Source organism: Anas platyrhynchos, chromosome 6 (genome assembly GCF_047663525.1).
Source record: "Anas platyrhynchos isolate ZD024472 breed Pekin duck chromosome 6, IASCAAS_PekinDuck_T2T, whole genome shotgun sequence".
NCBI lineage: Eukaryota > Metazoa > Chordata > Aves > Anseriformes > Anatidae > Anas > Anas platyrhynchos.
The window spans coordinates 29,566,356-29,586,933 of record NC_092592.1 but is presented as its reverse complement, the minus strand read 5'-3'; the positions used below and the strand labels follow the sequence as shown (position 1 = coordinate 29,586,933).

At 41.1% G+C, this 20,578-nt stretch overlaps 1 protein-coding gene across 4 annotated transcripts in view; it reads right to left on the bottom strand.

Annotated features, from left to right (window-relative positions):
• SORCS3 (sortilin related VPS10 domain containing receptor 3) overlaps positions 1-20,578 on the bottom strand; it is a 281,108-nt gene that overhangs the window by 29,459 nt on the left and 231,071 nt on the right. For all 4 annotated transcript variants that reach the window (XM_027460385.3, XM_027460387.3, XM_038181612.2 and 1 more), the window contains 4 exons: positions 8,898-9,015; positions 7,256-7,389; positions 2,927-3,040; positions 1,263-1,434 (listed from right to left, as the gene is read on the bottom strand). In XM_027460385.3, the coding sequence (XP_027316186.1) occupies positions 1,263-1,434; positions 2,927-3,040; positions 7,256-7,389; positions 8,898-9,015 (538 nt within the window). The remainder of the gene's footprint in view (positions 1-1,262; positions 1,435-2,926; positions 3,041-7,255; positions 7,390-8,897; positions 9,016-20,578) is intronic.

Sequence of the window (20,578 nt, the reverse complement as noted above, 5' to 3'; positions counted from 1 at the left end):
AAATAATAATAAGGTATCACAAGAAAAAAAACCTTCCCTATTGCAGTATGCTCAGGCTTTCAACAGCTTGTATTCTTGAAAGTCTAAGCTGATGGAGGCTACACCTGGGACTGGGAGGGGTAGAAACGCTACATTTGTTCTGTTCCTAATATGATTTTCCTAGAGATCTACTGCTGCTTGTTGTCAGAGGCAGGGTTATGTTCATGACCACGACGTTTCTGGCTACCAGCTGTACCCGGGTACTATCCCAAAACAAAGTACATGGGGCAGAGTAGATGACAAAATGTACTGTTGGTCCTCCAGCACCACCTTGCTCCCTGGCTGCCACTCCTGAGATACTCGAAGATGGCAGAAGTAAGGTTGTGAGTTGACTCGTAAGTACAGAACAAGATGTACAATGAGCCATGCTGGGAAAATCAGTGTCCAATCTGACCATGAGCCTCCAAGTACACCTTCCATTGGCAGTCAGGAATTCCCAGTAGGGGAATGTAGCAGCTGCAAAGAGAGCAGGGATTCCTGCAGTGCAGAAACATATACCCCTAAAAATCAAACCAGACCAGAAGAGGTAAAAAGTCATTTGAAAAACCCTCCTTCCAGCCCAAAGACTTACTAAATGCCCTACCTATCCAATTGTTCGCTGGTCCACAAACTTTAAAGAACTATATATGCTCACCAAGCAGAGATAATTGAGACTAACAGAGGGAATCCTACCGCATCACAAATAAACCAGACAGAGGCTGTATCCTCAACTCACAGAAGTGGGTTGAGAAGCCTCAATTCCTACTGCAAAGCAATAATGTTTGAACTTCCCTCTCTGCTCTCCATAAAACCAAAAATGTTCCCCAGTGTTTGTAACCTTTCCCAACAATGTTTCACCTAAGACAGAACTAAAGGTTTGCAACTCAGAAACTGAGAATTATTAAACATAGAGACTCCATCTCTGCCTCACAAACTCCCTAAACTGCAGCTCAGAAGCAACAAGAAACTAGTGGAGAAATAAATTTTTAATTAAATCTCCTATCTTTTCTTGAGCATCATCTTCATTCTCACTGATAGACAGGAAAACCTGCCAAATACACGTTTGACTTGACTGTTTCTGCATTTCATGTACAGCCCTCTCCTGAATTCTTCCAAGTCTCAGGAATGTTCATCGTTTTGTGACCTGCCTGATTGTTCTTTTCTTCTCAGCAGCCTGACAGGTGAAGGGAAAATAATACTGATCCTGTGACACTATGAAAGGCTTGCTGGGCTTGGTAACACACCTCTTCCATAAGGATGATGAAGGTGGCATTCTGCCCTTGCTCTGTGACCAACTTTCCATCAGCGGTGAGAATATGCAGTCCTCGAGGTGCTTTTCCAGGGCATTTCTCCACCTTGGCCATATACTTCTCTCGCAAGCCATCTGTGCAGTTGTTAGACACAATCCTTCGGTACCTGGGGAGCAGTAACAAAAGGAGATTGGGCTCAAGCAGTGGGTGGAAAATTTTCTTTGTTTAGTTTTATTTCCCCATATTAATGCATGCATTTTCTCAAAGGCTAACTGCCTGCATGATTCTGTCACTAAAAGAAGGAATCAAAGAAATCTCATACTTTTTTAAATTGGAGAAAGCCAAACAAATCACAATTCAACCTTCTCCAGAGATTCTCAGCAGCACCAGTGAGAACAGTCAGACACTGTGGAAGTGAATTACTCTGTGCTGTTGAAAGGCAAAGAATTCCCCCAACTCGCTATGCCTGCAGGATTGTCCTCTGCATCCCAGCTTTTTATTACATTGTGTCTGCCTCCACTCTGCTAGAAGGCACTTGGAAGAATCTGGCAAGGGCTTTGTCCAGTTCAATTTTAAAATGTTTCAATGATGTGTTTTTGTTTTTCTCTTGGCTCTGCTTGGAAGAGATTAGCAAACTTGCAAGACACATGGCTATTCCCAGAGTTGTTGAGGTGAATTAACCCTTTCTAGTAATTTCACATGAAAGTACAGAGTTGGTTAAGAAGATCCAGAGTCCAGCTGTTGCATTCTTGTCCCTCTGTTAAGAAGGCTACAAGCAATCACATCAGGTTCCTGTAGGGAATTACAGGATTCCTGTAATTACGTCTCATGTTTATAGCAACTCTTAAACTGAGGGGTGGTAAGGGGGATGCTATCTCTGAAGCAAAGTGAATCCAAAATCACAGCAGCCCCACTTCCTTCAGCCACCTTCAGCTACCAGCCATAAATGACCCTGTCATAATAAATGAGCATTCAGGACCCATGATTCAGAAGCAGCCCTGAAAAATCTTCGGGGCCTGCAGTGCCTGAGAAGGAACATCGCGGTTTTGCATCATCAAGTACAACCACCATTTCAGAGAATCCCCCGCACAACAGAACAGCATTTGCAAAATGATACTACCATAATAAACCAACACTTGCCATCTGTTCTGGGTAAAACCAAGAGAAACCAGCACATGTAGCTTGTGTGAAATCTCAAGGCACTGTATATACAAAGTGAAAATGGCAGGAGGGGGGAAAATTCATGAGGCTAAAAATTGCTCGTTGGAGCCTCCCCAGAAGCTGCTATAAATAAGAGCTTTAAGATAGAACAAGATTCAATCAGAAACAGTGGGAAACACCTTGAACTTGCCCTTTTAAATGTTCATCTGCTTCTCAGATACACCTTCCTGATTCGTGTTTTAATTTTGCAGCAAAGAGAAGCTCCAAGCCTAGGCTCCAGAGATCATACATCACTTGATAGCAATACAATATCTACATGTCATTTATGTTAATATGCTTCTCCCTGTCTCTGAGGAATGAGGCAATGTTCCATACAGCTGCTGCTGCAAACATTACCTCATGAATAAGACTGGAAAAGAGCCAGGAGGGATGCAGAGGAAAAGACCATCCAGGTTCTCTTGTCTACCAAAACCAGAGAGATGGAAAGGTTCACTTACCCAGTGCTGTTCAAGTAGCTTTGACCAATACTGCAATCCTTGGACAGGGAAGATGGGCTGAACCAGAAGGCTGGGACACACTGGTTGTTGCTGTGCCTCTCATAGCCATAGTCACTATGGAAACAATAAGTCATGAGTGCATTGCTGTACCCATTCATTGGATTTCGCTCACTTTTCAGTGATGTTTTTATTACCGAGTGCACGTGTTGGTGGCTCGCTTCTGGAGGGCATGACCTTGTGGATTAGGCTCATTCAGAGACAAAGTGCTTGATTAGTTAGAGGTGCACAAACAGTTCACAGAAGGTGTGAGAGACCTGATGGCACGAGAATTTCCAGCCTTAGAGAGCACTGGAGGACTTGCATTTCATTTGGTAACAAAACAGGGGCAGAAATTCAGAAAGAAAACTGTATCGTTATTTTCTTTTCATTCTTTTGGTTTGCTTCCTTTTTGCAATCTTTGCTTTCAGAATAATCCAGATTAATCCCAAGATCTAATGACACTTTTTCCACAAGGAAGCACTTAGGAATGTAAAACAGTAGGAATGCTTCCTGAACAACTAGCTTGTGTGTGTGTACAGACACGTATGTTAACGGCCTCCCTTCTCTTTGACCAAGCTATGATTGGCCTGAAAGAAAAACACAGTTTTGTTTTGTTCTTTTTCCCAACACTAAATTAAAAATTACTGCCAATTTGGTAAACTAAGGATTACATGATATTATGTCAAATAGGGAAGGTAATCCAGAGTACCAACGCTTCTTTAGAGCACCAGAGAGTGGAAACACACCTAATTGCATCTAAGGCTTTTTTTTTTTTTAACAGATGCCTTTGCATGCCAATATTATGATGAAGCAATAGGATTAATCCAAAGCTTTCCAAAAGTTTTAATAGGCTCTCGCTCAGGTTTGTATGTATATCCCTTATTGGCAGGCTGGATTCAAGGGGCAAATAAAAAGGCAATCTGGATTGTTGCCCAAAGCACGTTAAAAAATGCCAACAAATTAAACCTTTGTGTAAACAGAGATACTGCAGAAGCCACTGCCTTGAAAACGCTCTCTGCTCTTTAGGATACTCCAAGCTTTATCTTTTCACCTATTCAGTGTCTGAATTGCCGGCAAGAAAGTCTCCAGGAAGACCTTTGGTAAGACAAAATTGTGCTATGTCCCCAGTGACCCCAGCTGCTTTTTTGGAGGGCAAAAAATCTGCAAGCTACTTTAAAAGGTTCAGAGATTCCCTAATGCTCCTTCCCTCAACATTCAATTTAATCATTCTCAGTGGGTCCGACCTGCACAGTCAAAAATGCCTGGCAGTGACTTGGTAATTAAAAATATTCAGGAGGAGCTGTACTTTGCCCTAAAGAAGAAAAGAGCTGCATAAATATTTAATAAAATTAAAGACAACATTGCTGTATGCCCTCAAGGTTCTGTGCTTGTTCATTAACTTCTGGTAAATGTATATTAAAACCTCACATGCTGCCCACCTTCCTTCTCATAAGCCCCAGGGTTTGCATAAGTTAAGGAAATAATCAAGTCCAGCTGCTGTGCTGTCTTTCTCAGAAAAACTATCTTGACAGAGTAAATAAAGAATCAAGGGGAAAAAAAAAATAAAGATCAGTGAGCATTTTAATAACACTCCTGAGTTCCTTCTGCCATTCCCTGACAAAAAAAAAAAAAAGAAAAAAAAAAGAAAAAAAAAAGACCAAGGTTTTCTATTTAAAATGACTGAGGGTTTCCAGAATCACCTCAATCTTAACTTGTGAGCGGCTGTTGAATTGGAGTCCTGGATTATGTTTTATGCCCCTGAAATTCATATCAGCCTTATATCTAACAGCAGGAAACTGATATCACTGCAACAAGGGCTCTGTGACCAAATGAGAGGGAGCACAGCTGTCACAGCTTGCGCTGTAGGGCTCCCACAGACATTTGTTCTGTCTGCACAGCTCTCAACGGACAAGTGAAATCAAACGTAGTAGGGTGGGATGCTCTGTGACCAGAAAAAAATCTCCAAACCTACTTACTGGAGAGGTGCGGAGACAATGCTTTGGGTCCTGCAGTTCAGTGCACACACACAACCCCAGTTGCCAACCTTCCTCCTTTCTCTGAATCTCCATGGGACATGCTCACTTCACACACAAGAGGCAGGCCAAAATACTGCCAGAAAAGGCTGAGTGGACATCTTTCCTTTTCAAAAGCACCAGCTGAAAGAGTAGGAACTGTCTCTCCAACTACAGATACATACACTGGGGACTTATCTCCATACGCTCCCTGTATAGATCCTTCTCCTAGTTAGCAAAAATGTGTTTTTCAGCATCTCCCATTCTCATGTGGACATCCAAAAGGTGGCAGATGAATCATATCCTAGAATAATGTGTGTCTTGCCATGGTCTAAAGAACTGCCTCGTCCTTTAGAAGTCAGAGCCCATGAGTCCACCTTTCTTCTTCTTTGAAAATCACCTTTAAGATAACTCAAGCTTAGCACCCCATTTACAGCACTACTCCTTTTTTTTTTCCTTTTTTTTTTTCCAAACTATCTTCTTCCAATTAGCCCTGCAGACTAGCATCAAATCTCACCCTTAAATTGAAGCTGGTTCTTCTGATTTTCCATTACCAGCTGTAACAATTTTACAATTGGAAGCCAGTTAACAATTCCATTGGCAGTGCAGAATCTGAAACAAAAGCCAGCTTGCTGTCCTCTAACTGCATTTCCTCTGCAGGACAGACAAGGTTAACAGCAATATTCTCTCATGTTACTGGGAAACTTAAGCAAAAATGATACTGTACGTATGCAAGGAGCAGGTCAATTAAATGAAAAGGTGCATTCTGATGCAAACCCTTTTCAAGGCAGAACAGCACTTAAGGCCAATTTAGCTACCGCAGTTTTCCACTTACAGCTTAGAAAAGACAAGCTTCACTGTGAAATTATAAAGCTGGTGAGGCACAAAGCCTTGGAAAAATAATAATAATAATAAATAAAAAAAAAAAAAAAAGAGCAAAGACATAAGCATCTCTGGAGATCAGTTCTTGGTGCAGCTCAGAGGCATATGCGAATGCCAAGGGCAGACATTGCAGGGCAAAATACTTTGTTCATCCTGCAAGTTCCCATGATGAGAACAACAGGGAAAGATCTCCTGAGTCAAGCTCAGGAATCCCAGATGTAATTTTGGCATTAGGAACAAATTAAGCATCCATCCAGATAAGATGAAAATCTCTGCTCTATATCCCTGAACATCCTGTAGAGCCAAAGTACTCCAATATTCAAGAAAACACCTTGGTCTATATTTTTATTCATTTTTGCAGTGTATTATCGTGTCCATGATCTGAAACGACCCATGAGTCCTGGCTAGTCTGGATCCAAATAAGTGTGCAAATCTCATGCTTGACACTCTTAATGCAGGATTCAAAGGTAAGTGAAGTTTTCATGAATCACACTGATACTGCATCAGTCACTGATCCTGATAACCTCCTATAAAAATGAAAATCAGTTTTCTCAGCTGATCTTTTCCCAGGGTATTTTCAACCTCATTTAAACGTCATTCTGATCATTCAGGCTCAAACATCACAGCTACCGACAGTCTTAAATCTTTGAAGTATTGTCTATCAGAGGTTCCCCATATGAACTCCTTTTTCAGAGATCCTGAGCTGTTATGCATTCCCCTAAGTCCTGCCCCTGAGTGTACAAGAAATATCAAACAGTGGTTCATTCTTTCTCCATTTTTATTTTTAAGCTGCTTTCAAAATGACCTTAAACCAGTTTAGAAATTATGGCCAATAAAGTTGGAAACATCAATATTTATGCAAAGCAAGTGGCTACATCTGACTAGGGCAGGCTGCACAGACATGTTAAAGAATCATTTACAGAGATTTCTCAGTAAAACACCGAGAAAAAGCAGCAAATGGTTCTTTGGAATTCAAAGGAATAATAACCTAAAAAGTATATGTTTTGTTAGCATGCTCCCTAGGTGTTCAGTGACCTTTGAAGTGAGGACAGAGAAATTCCCTTTTTCTCCTGTAAAGGACATGCTTTGGACCAAAGAGAAAAGTCCTAGCTGTCACTCTTCAAAAATGATGGACATCAAAATGTCAATCAATACTTGCATTTTTTTTAACTTTTGAATTCCAGACTTGGATTTCAAAACTCCCCTGCAAATGACAAGGACACCTCCCTCACATTACAGGTATGAGGATCACAGTTGTGCTATATGGTACACTCACAACCATGAAGCTGCATAAGACCCAGCTTCCCCACACATTTTTTTGTCCAAGACAGTAGCTCAACCACTGCCAATGCTACAAGAAGAAGCCCTGCAAAATTTACTAGAATCGCATACTCACCACTCAAAGTCTCCTTGACCACAGACACACGGTTCAGATACCACAGTTCGGGAATAGTCCCGACCTAGGGAACACTGGGCTCCAGGCTTGCGTTTTTTATAGATCTTCCTCTCTCCCATGACACAAGGTTCCCCCTTTGGCAGACAAAGAAGAAGGATGAGAAAGAAGATCAGAGAGCTGTAGTGGCATCTAGGCCCTAAACCATGCATTTTGTCAAAATATACGAAAGACAATGAAAGCATACAATTACCACATGGAAAGTTGGGAGCTAAGAGTCTAGTCCCTTTCTGTGGCTTTGCAGACTCAAAGGCATCTGGGGAGGACCCATGAGTGCACTGTGTTCAGCACTGAGTTGGATGCTAGTCACAATGTGCCCAGAATGGCTGGGTACCCAAGTCATTGCCAGCACCTGGTTACATCACATTTCAGAAAGCATCTGTCAGTGTCTCTAGTCCTATGAATTACCCTGAAAAGGCAATGGGGACATACCCCTAGGCTTCTTCCATGTCAGACAACATCGACTGCAGAAAGAACTGCCCAAGTCTAAAACCCAGGGTTGGCACAAATTCCCCTTTCCTTTCCCTGATAGACCTGGCTTTGTTATGGACCTTAAATAATTTCAATGGCATGTTATGTCTGGCTTTTTCTGCACATGAAGGTTTTCAAGAGTGTTACTAGGAATAGATAATATAAAATAAATGTTTGACATTTTAAACAAACGTTATAAACAGAATTTTCTCTGAGCCAGAAATAATTTGTCTGCTTAAAAGTAAGAAAAGAAGACAAGGCCTAATTGAAATACTTCTTTCCCATTAATAGCAATTCCCAAGATGGCTGCCTGGTTACACACATGTCCTCCCTTTTCTTTCATTTAAATTACTTTCATTTATTCTCTTCTATGATTTTAGTCAGCTGATACATCCTTGCCTAATTAATGCTCATTTCTAACTCATGGATTTATTCAGGAAAATCACAGTGCCGATAGTGCTGGCTACAGTTCAGTTCCCCTGCAGGGAGTGGGACATCATACTGGTGGCCAGTAACCCATAAGTAATCTTCAGAGAGTGCTGAGCTCCCTCATTTCTAGTGGCTTCAGGACCTAAATATATCCACTGTGAAAATAAGCCAGAATGTATGAAAAAGAAAGCGTGTATCCTTGAATAAAATGAAATAATTTGGTCTTCTCTGGTGTCTTCTATTCAAGGACTCCCTAGAGTTTTACAGACACCTGCAGTACCTGAAGGATGAATAAATGTTTTTATTTTCATTTTTGAGTAGGGAAAATAGAGGCAAAGTGAAATAAAATTATTTTCCTGAGTCACTGACAGAGCTACAAAGAGTTCAATGCCTCCTACAATTCAATCACAAGGTGAGGTTTTACATTGCCCTGAGCACTGAGGGCGAAAAGATCCAGCTGTTAAAATGGAATATTTTTACACAAAGAGAAGGTAACAATCTCCCTAACTTGCTTGGAGAAGACTGGCCCCATATTTATTCATGCATATGCTTCAGGGGAAATAAAGCATCAACAGGTTAGAACACTGTCTTGATGGATGAAAAAATAACAAGTATATTCTCACCTGGCATTACAGAATATCTGAAAAGGAGCCCCCCGCATCCCCTCCCTGCACAGTCCAAGTACCTGATTGTGCAAATGCCAGGTTTGGTAGTCATCTTTGTTACACCTCCGGCTGAAGATAGACTTGTAGTCCACTTTGACCAGCTGCCATTCAGAACGGAGACTGAAGTGTCCAAAAACTCTGTGCACAGAAAAGAAAGGGAAGAAGAATGAACCAGAGTCACGCAGGGATATGCTTCCATTAAGCAAATAATTTCTCATGAATCTCAGCTGCAGAAGCCAACACACTGCCATGCAGCTTAATGTCAGAAAACGTTATTCAGTCATGTATAACACTTTCCTGATCCTGTTACATCCTAGAATTATTTAGCCCTTTCCTGATCCCTGTGCAGCTTGTGTCAGAAGGTCTTCCAAGTCTTCAGTACTTAGCACAATGGGTCATGGGTGTCACGGAAATATCTAGGTATCACTCAGAACAATAAAAAACCACTCTAGAAAGTAATGTGTCTAACATCAAGGGAGCTACTCTGATGAATATATGTTTAGGGTGTCTCAAAATGAAGCTTTTCTTAGCTTACTCAATTTCTGTACTACTGAACTTCCTGGTTGCACAAATTTACTACTTATGAATTGTAAGAGAAGCACCTGAAATAACATATTTGGGATATGGATCATAGGCAAGCAACTTGCAAAGGTGACAGCCTCCCTTCTAACTGGTAAAAGCTGGCTGCAGCCAGTAGGAATGAAATTATACTGTCACTACTGTAAGGTTATCAGTAGAGGCTTTTCTTAATTATTTTGAGCAGCTCGCACATCATCATCAGTCACTGATCACAGTCCATGGTTCACCTAGCTAAGTACTAAGATGATGTTCAGGGGGAAAATGGCACATTTTGCCATGCAACTCCAGAAGAACACAAGGCTCATACCGAGTAAAGCTGTATGCAGGAGCAATTGGAGCTGAAGAGTCAGCACTCAGAAACAGTGGGGGAAAGACTCAGACTGTAATTTACAACCGAGGCACAGATCTGTTACAAATGGGATCATGAAAGAGATCATATAAAAATTAAATAGCACCAGAGGCTTCTGCCCAAGCTCGGACCTACAGCACCACCAGCAGCAGAGTTTTTTGTTGAACACAGGTCTCTCTAATTGCCTTCCCAACTATACAGCCCTCCTTCAACTGTAGGAAAAGCTATATGCTTAAGCGTTTGGAAGAGAAGGACCACAGCAACAAAAAGCACTGGTGGTACAGATCACCACAAATACTAAGGAAAGCTACATGTAGAAAGTTCATGCCATGGACCAAATAAATAAATAAATAAAATAGCAAATGCATGATTTAATTGAGATATAACACCAGGTACATAAGCAAAAGATTCCATCCATACAGAAACATTGCATGTGTGTTACAGGGTGCTCATTTTTTGACCAAGTAACAGCCCCCTATTCCCGTGGCCAGCCATGATTTTCTCAGCAGAGAAGTTTTTCAATCAAATGCAGCTGGATTTCCAAAGAGGAGTGTAATAGGAGGAGATCAGGGCAGGGACATGGGTGACCAGACTTTAAAAGCCATGTACAACACTACAACTTCTCATCAGCAGGGGAACACCTTGGTCCGCATAAACAACAAAAGCAACAGAACACAACAATCAAGTTGATTTGTCACTGTAACAACAATTCTTTGTCACCTTAAATGAATCTATAAAAGAACCTAAAAACTCATTCAAAATACAAGTTCCAGATTTCTAAATTCTCTATGTACTGAAACACAAATCTTTTCTGACAGTCACCATTGTTTCACATTGTATCACCATTACTGTAAAATTTACAGAGTAGAGAAAGTGTTTTTTTTTTTCATTACACCAAATCTTTCAGTAACTTACATTTCAACCAAGGCACTTATGAGATTAAAGTTTTTGTTTTAAATTATTCCAGACTAAAAGAGATGGGAGAGAGATGATTTGCAAATATCCCTATGAAAATGAAATAAAATAGAGAAATTCTATTGAGTTTTCTGACTGCAATCCAGATCCTACTGTGCCCCAGCGTTACTCCAGTTCACCTTAATTTACACGGTAATCACTCAGTGTTGCTGGCTTTGCTTTCCCCTCACTGCTCAAACTACTTCTCTCATAGACTATAGCCTGTGCCAAAATTCAGCTGCCTTGGGCTGTTTTTCATGAAAATTGTCTCAGCTCATAGGTATCAGGGAGAGAAAGTGGGGTTGTGGGCTTGCTGTGGACATCTTTCTACATTTAAATTCTGTCTCACAGAGACAAGCTCTAAGGAGCTGACAAGGGGAAGGACACAAAACAAGAAAAAGCAGTGACAGATGTGTACACAGTTTAGAAATAGGTCGGTGGGGAAGGACTTATGTATAGGAATGGATTTATTAGGTAGATTGTTCCTGGCTCTGGTCTGGAGAACATTTCTTAGTGTAGCCCTAGCTGTAGGGTACCAGTGATAAGAAGAAACACCACAACCAGAAGAGGCTACAGAAGAAACTGCAAAACCCGTTCCTCAACACAAACGGCACATTGTGAACCAAAATCAAAGCAAAGAAACCACAGCAATACCGGGTACCAGGGCACTTGTGAGAAGGAAAGAATGGGAAACAGAGGGGGGATGCAGGAGGTCCCAGAAACCATGTTCCAGAAGAAGGAGTTGTAACTCCAGCCTAGATCCCAATTCTGCCTTGGCACTGGCTAAATTCCACTGGCTCTTATGCCACAACTGCTTTCAGTACATGGTCTTACAGGATGCTCATCTGGTCACGGCATTATTGCACTACTGGGCAGCTCTCCCGTGAATCTTGTTTGTCTTGGATTTGAAGCATGACTGAAATGTCATTCCTGCAAGGCAGCAACTCAGCAGGCAGAAATCATTTAGTCCAGCAGATTTATACCTGTTCAGGATTTGACCTGCCTGTGTATTACACAGAAAATCTAGCAAGAGGAGGGGAGAACATAATCAAACACAAACACTTGCCTGAACCCAGAAGATAACAGGGCTGGAGAAACCCAACACTTCATCAGCATCTCAAGGAAAATGTTATTCCTCAGACTGAACCTTCGCTTATTGTCCAGAAAGAGAGTAAAAAGCTTCTTTGTGCTACAAAAATCAAACTACCAAAATCACTTGCTTTTTAAATCTATTAGAACAAGCGAAAAATCCTCTGCCATTGAAATTCTTCTATGATAATTAATGGAAAAAATGAGGTTTCCTAAGTGGAAGGCAATATATTAACATTCCAAAAGCACAGAGCATTAGCTACTCTTTAATTAAATGATTTCAAAGAAGATCTTTGTATATAATTGCTATAATTTAGATGAAACAATACTACACTAAATGTAATTAGAGGAGTGTGAACAGAGAGGAATGTTTTGCTCTGTGCTGCAGAGATGGTTCTGGGTCACCTCATTCCTAAAATGGCAACTCCCCCCCCCACACACACACACGCTAATAAAAAGCTTCTTGAGCCTGATCAAGCATTGCAGTGCAGCCTTCAGAGACAAGAGCTACATACACGCAGCAGCTAGCAAGCAACTGCACCTTGTCAGCACTGCTCACTAATAATGAACGCAGCCCAGCTGCCGATGGTACTGTTCAGATGGAGAGATCAGCCAACACGACGAAGGTTACATTATATTTTAAGATGACTCTGTAGTGGATTTGAAACTTCTATGAGAGTAAGCAAACAAAAGAAATGGAGAGGAGTGTAGTGCTGTGGTCTACAAATAGCTCCAAACTCTCAAACAGCTTATCCTGGGGAGTGATGAGAACTCTCATCTTTTTTCTTTTTTTTTTTTTTTTGAATTAGAACTAAGCTAAACAAATCATCACACGAACAAACTTTGATGTGCAAAATCAGGTGTTGCAGTTGAATTCTCCTTTCATCAGTTTTGTGAGCTATCTCACTGGATATTTTCCTACAGCGACCAAGGTGCAGCCACATGTCCCCCTCTACCATCTCTGTTCTGGGGCTGCCAGGCCCAACCGAGAAAGCTACGTGTATGCAGAGAGCTCAAACATTTATATTGCTCATGTTCATCTGTCAAGAAATGCTTAGCATTAACTGCTTTTGGTAGGTACATCTGGATTTCTGTATCCTGCACAGCTGATCTGTGGAAGGGCTGTAAATGGCAAGATAGAAGACAGCATACAGGAGATAACCACTTCTTGTTAGCTGAGGACAGAAAAATCTTGTGTACTCATTACCTCAGCAGTCTGACATGGTTTTTCTCAGTTTTGAGCCTCTCTTAGAAACAAAACAAGACCCCAGGAGAGAGAATGAAAAAGAGTTGGCAGGAATTTATTTTTCTGTCCCAACTGGCAAGGCTTCACATAGCTTTGAAGATACCATCTTATTTATTTTATCCAATTCCTATGTATCTTTGTTTCCCATTTACTAGTTTCTTCACTAAATTAGTGACTTTTTTTTCCTAAATATAGCTAAACTATCAAGATGATACAGAGGAAAAGGGGACACGTTGTACTATGAATTTTGCCTCCATAACCTTGCCTACCATGGTCTAACTGAAAGCTCTTAATTGCTCATTACAAGGGTAGAAGACAAAAGAAGGGAGCTGGTTGTTCAAGGTCCTACTCTGGGAAGTCAAAATGAAGAGAATGTTCTGATTTTTCCATTCATAGCAGTCTGATCTGAAAGTCCTTGAAAAGCAATAAATACAAGAGCCCATATGGCATTTAGATAGTCAGGTATTTTTTTTAATTTTGTTTTGTTTTTCGAATAAGCTCAATTTAACAAAGGTTCTCCGAACTAAGCCATGGAAAGGCAATTTACTGTCTTTAGACAGGATAGATTTTGTTCTGTCCCTCAGAGTGGGCAGTTAAAACACTACATAAAATCTTAGCTAATAGGACAGCACCTTCTCAATTGGCTTTATACACCACTCTCAGTGAAACCATTGCTAGGAAACGAAAAAATGCTTCCCAATCTCTTCTTTTGAGGAAAAAAAAAAAAAAGACAAGGCTTTTATTGCCAGGGCTTGATGTCATTAATTTGCAGCAAAATTACTAGGAACCCAGAAAACAATTCTGAAATGCTTACAGATTCATGATGGAGTCATTTTGGAAAAGGTCATTGGTAATACTGCTATAATTATATCTTTCATTAATTTTTTAAATACACAATAACTTACAAATGTGGTATATACTGACCGGATAACCTTGTACTGAAACTATTTAAAAGGCTTTTTACACTTACACAGTATGCTCTTGATGGATTGCATTGTTTTTGCTTTATCGTTCCCTGCATTGGTGATAGCTTGATAGCTGTGCTTTTTATGCCATTCAATGCTGCCCATTTCTGACAGGCCTACGGGAAACCTTGGATGATTTGAGGGTGACAAGACAACAACACATCCACCTCTAGGCCATAGAGTCAATCCTTGTTGTCCTTTCCTAGGTACGAGAAACTGATCTTCAAGCATAGTTCCTGCCTTGCTCACAGGAAAAGCATCAGCTGTACCCATCTGGATCCATCCCTGTTGGAAGTTTCAGACAAGCTGCCCAAGCATGGAAATAGAAACATCTTCTCATGGCTAAATCAAGTTGCTTTCTATCACTTCTACAGTAAACTGTCAGGACATGATATGAAGCAAACATGCATTAAAGCTGTCTATTCAGCTGGTCTAGATATAGAGGAAGGACTTCATGCTTGTAATAGGAGATAACTGTCAAGACTGGTAATGCCTTCTGTTCTCAGCTGTGCCCATCAGTGAGATGACTGAAGATGCAAAGGAAGGAAGCAAATGCTTCCTTCACAGGAAGGTCTTCTTCACTACAAAAAACCTTCAAATATATACTCCTTTCTGAAGCATTTTTCCTCCACTGGACATCAACAAGGTGAGAAGGATTAAAAGTTAGCTCATTTTGCTTCTCACCCTGGGAACATCTAAGTCAGGTTTTAATATGGTTAGGCCCTACAGAATAGACAGTTGATGTCTGAACATCTAGAAATGAAATGAAAGCAAAAAAATACACTTAATAGATAGCATCTTTATAGATTAACTATACAAGGAGATAGACAACAGAAAACTAAATGGAGAGCAAGCCAAATATACGCTTTAGTTCTTTAGTTAATAATACTGAAGGAAAATATAATTGCAGTGTCATCACAAACAGACTGCTTATCTTAGGAAAACCTGAAAGCAATCTTGTTGCTTTTTTTTTTTTTTAATTATTACTGTGAAAGAAAAACACGTGCAAAGGAAGTGTCCTACCAAGCAAAAGAAACTAGTAAAATCACCCAGAAGAGTAATATCTCAGGTGACCAGAAACCGTGTTTTTGTCACAGAAACAAAGAGAGAGAGAAAGCAAAGCCAGGTTGCCCTCTGCTTCCAGTTAAAATTCTTCTTTATTTACATCTGCGCCTTTAACAGGTAACGACAGGAGCAGTAATTTAATGGAAGAACCCATAAAGTGCTGGGAAATACAAGCTGGAAGAACTACTTCCTGGTATGGAAACATGTTTTTTTCCACTTCCCTTCAGGGAATTAAGTTCTCTCACCAAAACCAGGGGAAACACAGATCTCAGCAATCGTGACTGCTTGGTTTGGATTTTTGTCCCCATTAGTCAGGCTACACTGCTCCTGTTATGGGGGACAGCGGTGAGCCCATGCTAGAGAGCCTGGCTCAGTGCACACACTTACAGAAGGACGTGGTACGTAAAGGTACCTCCATCACTCGTTGACAGTTACAGGTTTTTGGGCAATAAAAGAAAATGCTGAGAATTTCACATACCCACAAAAAAAAAGCCCATTATGAAATCTGGATCTGAAGCCATCTGTACGAAAGTAGCAGTAAAGCAAGACTAGCTCCTGTGTGCAGGCTGAGCTGTTAGGGCTGAAAACTCACAAGCAGCAACAGAACAACTGCAAATTGTGCTGGTGGGGTTTGGTTTTATGAATGGGGAGTAAGAGATGAGCCATTTCTCCATAAATTAAACATCAATCACGACTTTAGAGAAAACCAAATGGGCTGTGTAACCTCCTGATTGTTTTTTATTAAGGTTTAGATGGAATTAGCGTTAAAGGAGGTCACTAGTTACATGGAAATTGGATGGAAAGGGACTGAGACAAGGAAGCAGAATCTAACTGAGAGACACACAGATCAGCAATTAGGGAGAGTGGAAGAGGAGCCAGAGTTATCCTGTCTCATGACGGGCAAGATGATGCAGGGAGCAAGAGACTGGAAATGAAGGAAACATAAAAGATGAAATATGACACTGGAAAGGCAGACAATTGCCAACAAAACACACTTCCTAATTTTTTTCCTAAACAATAAATAGTCTTTAAGAGCCACTTTGGAGCATTTAATTCAGTTGCTTTTGGCTGACCTGTTAACTAGAAACAGCAGCCGTAGGGCAGCTGGGTGATGATTCAGGGCTGCTGTAATTCTGCCTGTGAATGTGAAAAGAACAAGAAAAGTAGCAAACTTTCTATAAATAAGAGAATGTTCTTCTTCCCAATAAAATCTGGATCCAGATTTTCAGCTGATGCAAATTAGTGCAACTCCTGTGGATCATCTCAGATATAAGGCTCTGTTTTACTGCTGCTAATCGGAGGGGGGAAAACATCAGCACTTAAAACACCAAGAATATATTAAAAACAGACAGCAGCTTCCATGATGAGAAATTTGGAAACAAATTTAAGAAAATTTTGGTCTCTACTCAGTTTCCCAAGGTAACAGGTCAAACCAAGTTTTCATAGAATTGCTCACACAGATGAAATTTGAAGGTAATGGTTTATTTCCACGTCCAGCTGAAATTGAATATCATGACATGGAGATTTTCCACAGAGTAGAAAATCAAAATGTTGGCCAGATTCACTGATGAGCAATCCATGTTGAACTGCTCATGGGAAGCTGCACCACTGCCTGGTTCCCGGTAAGGAGGGAGAAGGGAGATCATACAGGCGAAGAGCTTCTCTGAATACAGAGGAAAAAAAAATCCTGCAATAAAAATCCTGCAGTGCAATCATGGTAGACCTTTTTCTCTCAGCTTTGGAAAACAGTCCTGGGATTATTCATCAGCCCAATGGCACTTCCTTCAAAGCACAAGAGGAAAACCACTACAAATGACATGGTACAACATAGTTAGGAAGCAATGCCAAGTGCAATTAGCAAGTAATCTGCAGAACATATAATTATGAAGCAGGCCTACTGCTTGGGCTTGATTTCTCCATTAACTGCACAAGGCAATGGTTGGGGAGAGGTTTTTCTTTTATTTTTATTTTCTAATACAAAGTGCTATCAAAATAAGAGCTTACTGAATGACAAAACAAATCTTTTGAAATCTGGTCTCTAAAAAAATTATTGCCAGTGTTCCCAAACCACTTTACATGACAATTGCTTCAAAAGAAATCCCAGCAACATGAAAGGGAGTGTAAGACACCTGGGAAGGGCAGTAGGAAAGCACGTTAATTTTTAATGCTGTTTTTTCGTGTAGTTTTCTCTCTCTTCTTCGAAGTACTTATGAAAGGCAACCAGTTTCTGACAGCTTTGAAACCTGAAGATGCTGCTTCAGTCTTCTAGAAAAGACATCAGCAATGTATCAGTGTTTCCTAACAGGTCTGTGGTCCCAACAGAGACAGGTGTTGCCCCTTTGGAAGAAGCTGATAACAGAGCATGTCCAGTCATTTCAATCAGTCATCCTATGAAACAGTAGATTTTCATCCAGAGATGTCCAACACAGATGTGGGCAACATTGCTCAGAACATGCAAGACACAAACTCATGCAAGAGGCACCGTCTGTGGTGATTCAGGGTGACAAACTTTGACTGAGATAGGTTATTAGGGAGCAGAACACAAAGATCTGGAGCTGCACATAGCTGGGTGATGGTGTAAGAAGGTGGCTGGTCAGTTTTAGTGGGGGAAATTTCACAGGTTTGGGCCAAAGGGATCACTAAATAGGGAAATCATGTACAGTGATCATATGAGGTCAGGCTTTCCTTGGGAGCAGAGGCTTGTAGCACCACCTGAAGAATGTGAAATGCTTCTAAGTACAGTAGTGCTGCTCTGGAAAGCTGCTTTCTACCACTCACTGCAGCCAAATAGGAAAAAATCCATTAGAGTCAACTCTGCAGTCAAGCCAGGTTTGAGTCCTCCCAGCTCCCAGAGAAGCTGAAGAGCCATACCACACTCTGCCCCATGCAGGATCAGGGCCAGGCTGAACAGAAAAGGTGCAGAGGCCACACACTTTGTCAATCCACACAAGATACATTCAGGGCATCAGAATATGCCATGGCTTTCCCTAACACAAAAGTTAAGGAGTCTGAGGAATGAGCACGTGCACAGCACCCCACCCCTGGCTGTGCAAACCCAGGATTAGTCTGAGCGGTTGGTAGAGCACACCCCAGATGCTGGCAGGAGGACAGCACAGGAGCTATAATCCATCTGTCCTTATTTAAAAGCATAAGAAACAAAGTACATTAGCCTCTAGATGAGGATGTCTGGATTGCGTTGTCATCAGGCAACCCTTGTCCTTTTACTTAGGGAAAAGAAATCATCTATCATGGTCTGCTCATTCTTGCTCCTTCTGGCAGGACTTTTACATACTAACTTTGAAACAAGGGAGCCCAGAGGAGTCTACAGACAGCAGACCTTTTTCTAGTCTTCCTCCCTGCCTTTCCATCCATCTTGTCTGAGCATTACAGGCAAGGTTTAGCCCCCCTTGTATTTCTTTAGTAATCTCCTTGGTAAAGAATGGGAGATGTCTGTAAGATACTCACCTGGAACTCGGGAAACCTGGTTCAGTGTCAAGCTCTCCCATGGCCTGCAGGGTGACTGATCACAGGCACATCCCTTGTTCTGCCTCTATTTCCTTATCTGCACAGTAGAACTAAAGATGGTGATTTCTTTAGAAACTGCTTGATCTCCTGTCCAGAAACAGTATTTGACTCCAATGAGAGTAATGTCTGCCCCAGGAAGCCAGCACTAGACAAAACATGCCCAGAGCCCAGTTTCTCCTCTGTGTATTATGGCTTCTGCCAGGAATCTCCCGAGTACACAGTGCGGCTGCTGGGAACTGATCTCAGGTCACAGCCATCCTTTTCCAAAGGCCCAATAAATCACATGATGCTGTCTGAGAAAGATTACTCCAAGCAGATGCTCTCACCACCTGATTTGTCTATTCAGGTGTCACAGAAAGACCTGCAGCTCACACTGGAAGTATCAGCAGCATAATCAATGCTGTGCCTCTGTGAGCTGCTTAGGTGAATTCGTGCAGCAGTCCAAAGGCTAATGAATATAGTACTCCTTTGGCAGGGAGGGAGATGGAGAAGGAAGTGACACTGATTAATCTGTGATCGTTAATAACGTTTTTAAGTCTTGCAAACGAAGATAATAATATGGGTAATCAACTGTCTTTCTTCAGGGTATAAACTGATCATCTACTGGGATAAAATGGGAATTCCTATAACACACGTTTTCTTGTCCATTGTAAAGTCACTTGATGGCATTAGCAGATTGATCATTTTCTCGCAAAGTCACAGCTATTCATCACTTCCAGATGGTTTTGAAATTAGATTAGATGATCCAGGAGTGCAGCTCACTATAGCAAATGCCAATATCCTCTCAATCATTTTTGTTTCCTAACTTAATAAGCATATTTGTAATTTTTCTTGTCAGATCAAGTTCTAAATTTTACTTTTCTTTCTGTGTGCAGTCATTATTTTCACAGAGCCATTTTAATTTCATGGATCCTATTCTGAAGAGTCCATATATAGGTTTTCACACTGCACTTTGCACAGCTGCATGAGTGAGGATAGTGCAATGAACTCACAAGGACACAACAGAGTCTTGCAATAAAATTCACAGCCAATAATAAAATCGGCTGCACCACAAACAGTTATTGCAATATTCATAAAAAGAAAAGGGAAAAAAAAAAAGAGAGAGAGAGAAACGAAAAAAGGCAAGATAAGACCAGAATGCAGACAACTATTTAAACCTCTCTGTCTTCTCTAGGTATCTCAGGGTGCCTAGACAACTTGTATTAACCAAGTTTTGAAATCTTCCCTCCAATCTCTCAAAAAGACACTGTTCTGGTAGACCCTGGTAAGCACAAGTTGGATAGTCAGCTTTCAAGCCCTGTTTCCCAAAAGCAGGGAAGATAAATATGGATAGAGCTCAGCATCCTTCATCACAACTGTCCCCACATGTAATACTTTCTGGAATCCCTTCCTACTGGAAGCAGCAAGTTGGATTTAGCTTTCTACAGATCTCTGATGAAATCTTCCCTCCAGATTTCCTCTTAATCAAATCCTCTGCCCAGCTCAGTAGCAACAGCAAAGGTTACAGAAGAAAGTCTGATTTTTTTCAAACAGTTTCTTTCCCTTTTTCTCAAGCAGAATGGAGCTACAAGAGATCTGACTGATGGCATAGGAGTCTGAACTTCTCTGCTGGGCCACAGAAATTGAGCAACACTGTGTCTCTGTTTTTTCCTTTACGCATATTAGAGAAGAACCTCAATTCTGGCTAGAAAGAATGATGTCTTGGTGTTTCTGCCAGCCACTCACCTCTTCTCTCATTTGCCAAGATTGCTAGCAGGGGTGGCAGCTCTAACAGGGTGCCAACTCTGGAGGGTGAATCCTGGCCCAGCAGGGAGAAAGCCATCCCCTCTACCCATATCCCAGAAAAGGCACTATTTTCTACCGCGTCTCTGTTTTCACCTTACTTCCCTCAGTACAACCACACAGAGGTGGCAGATCCACAACTTCCTA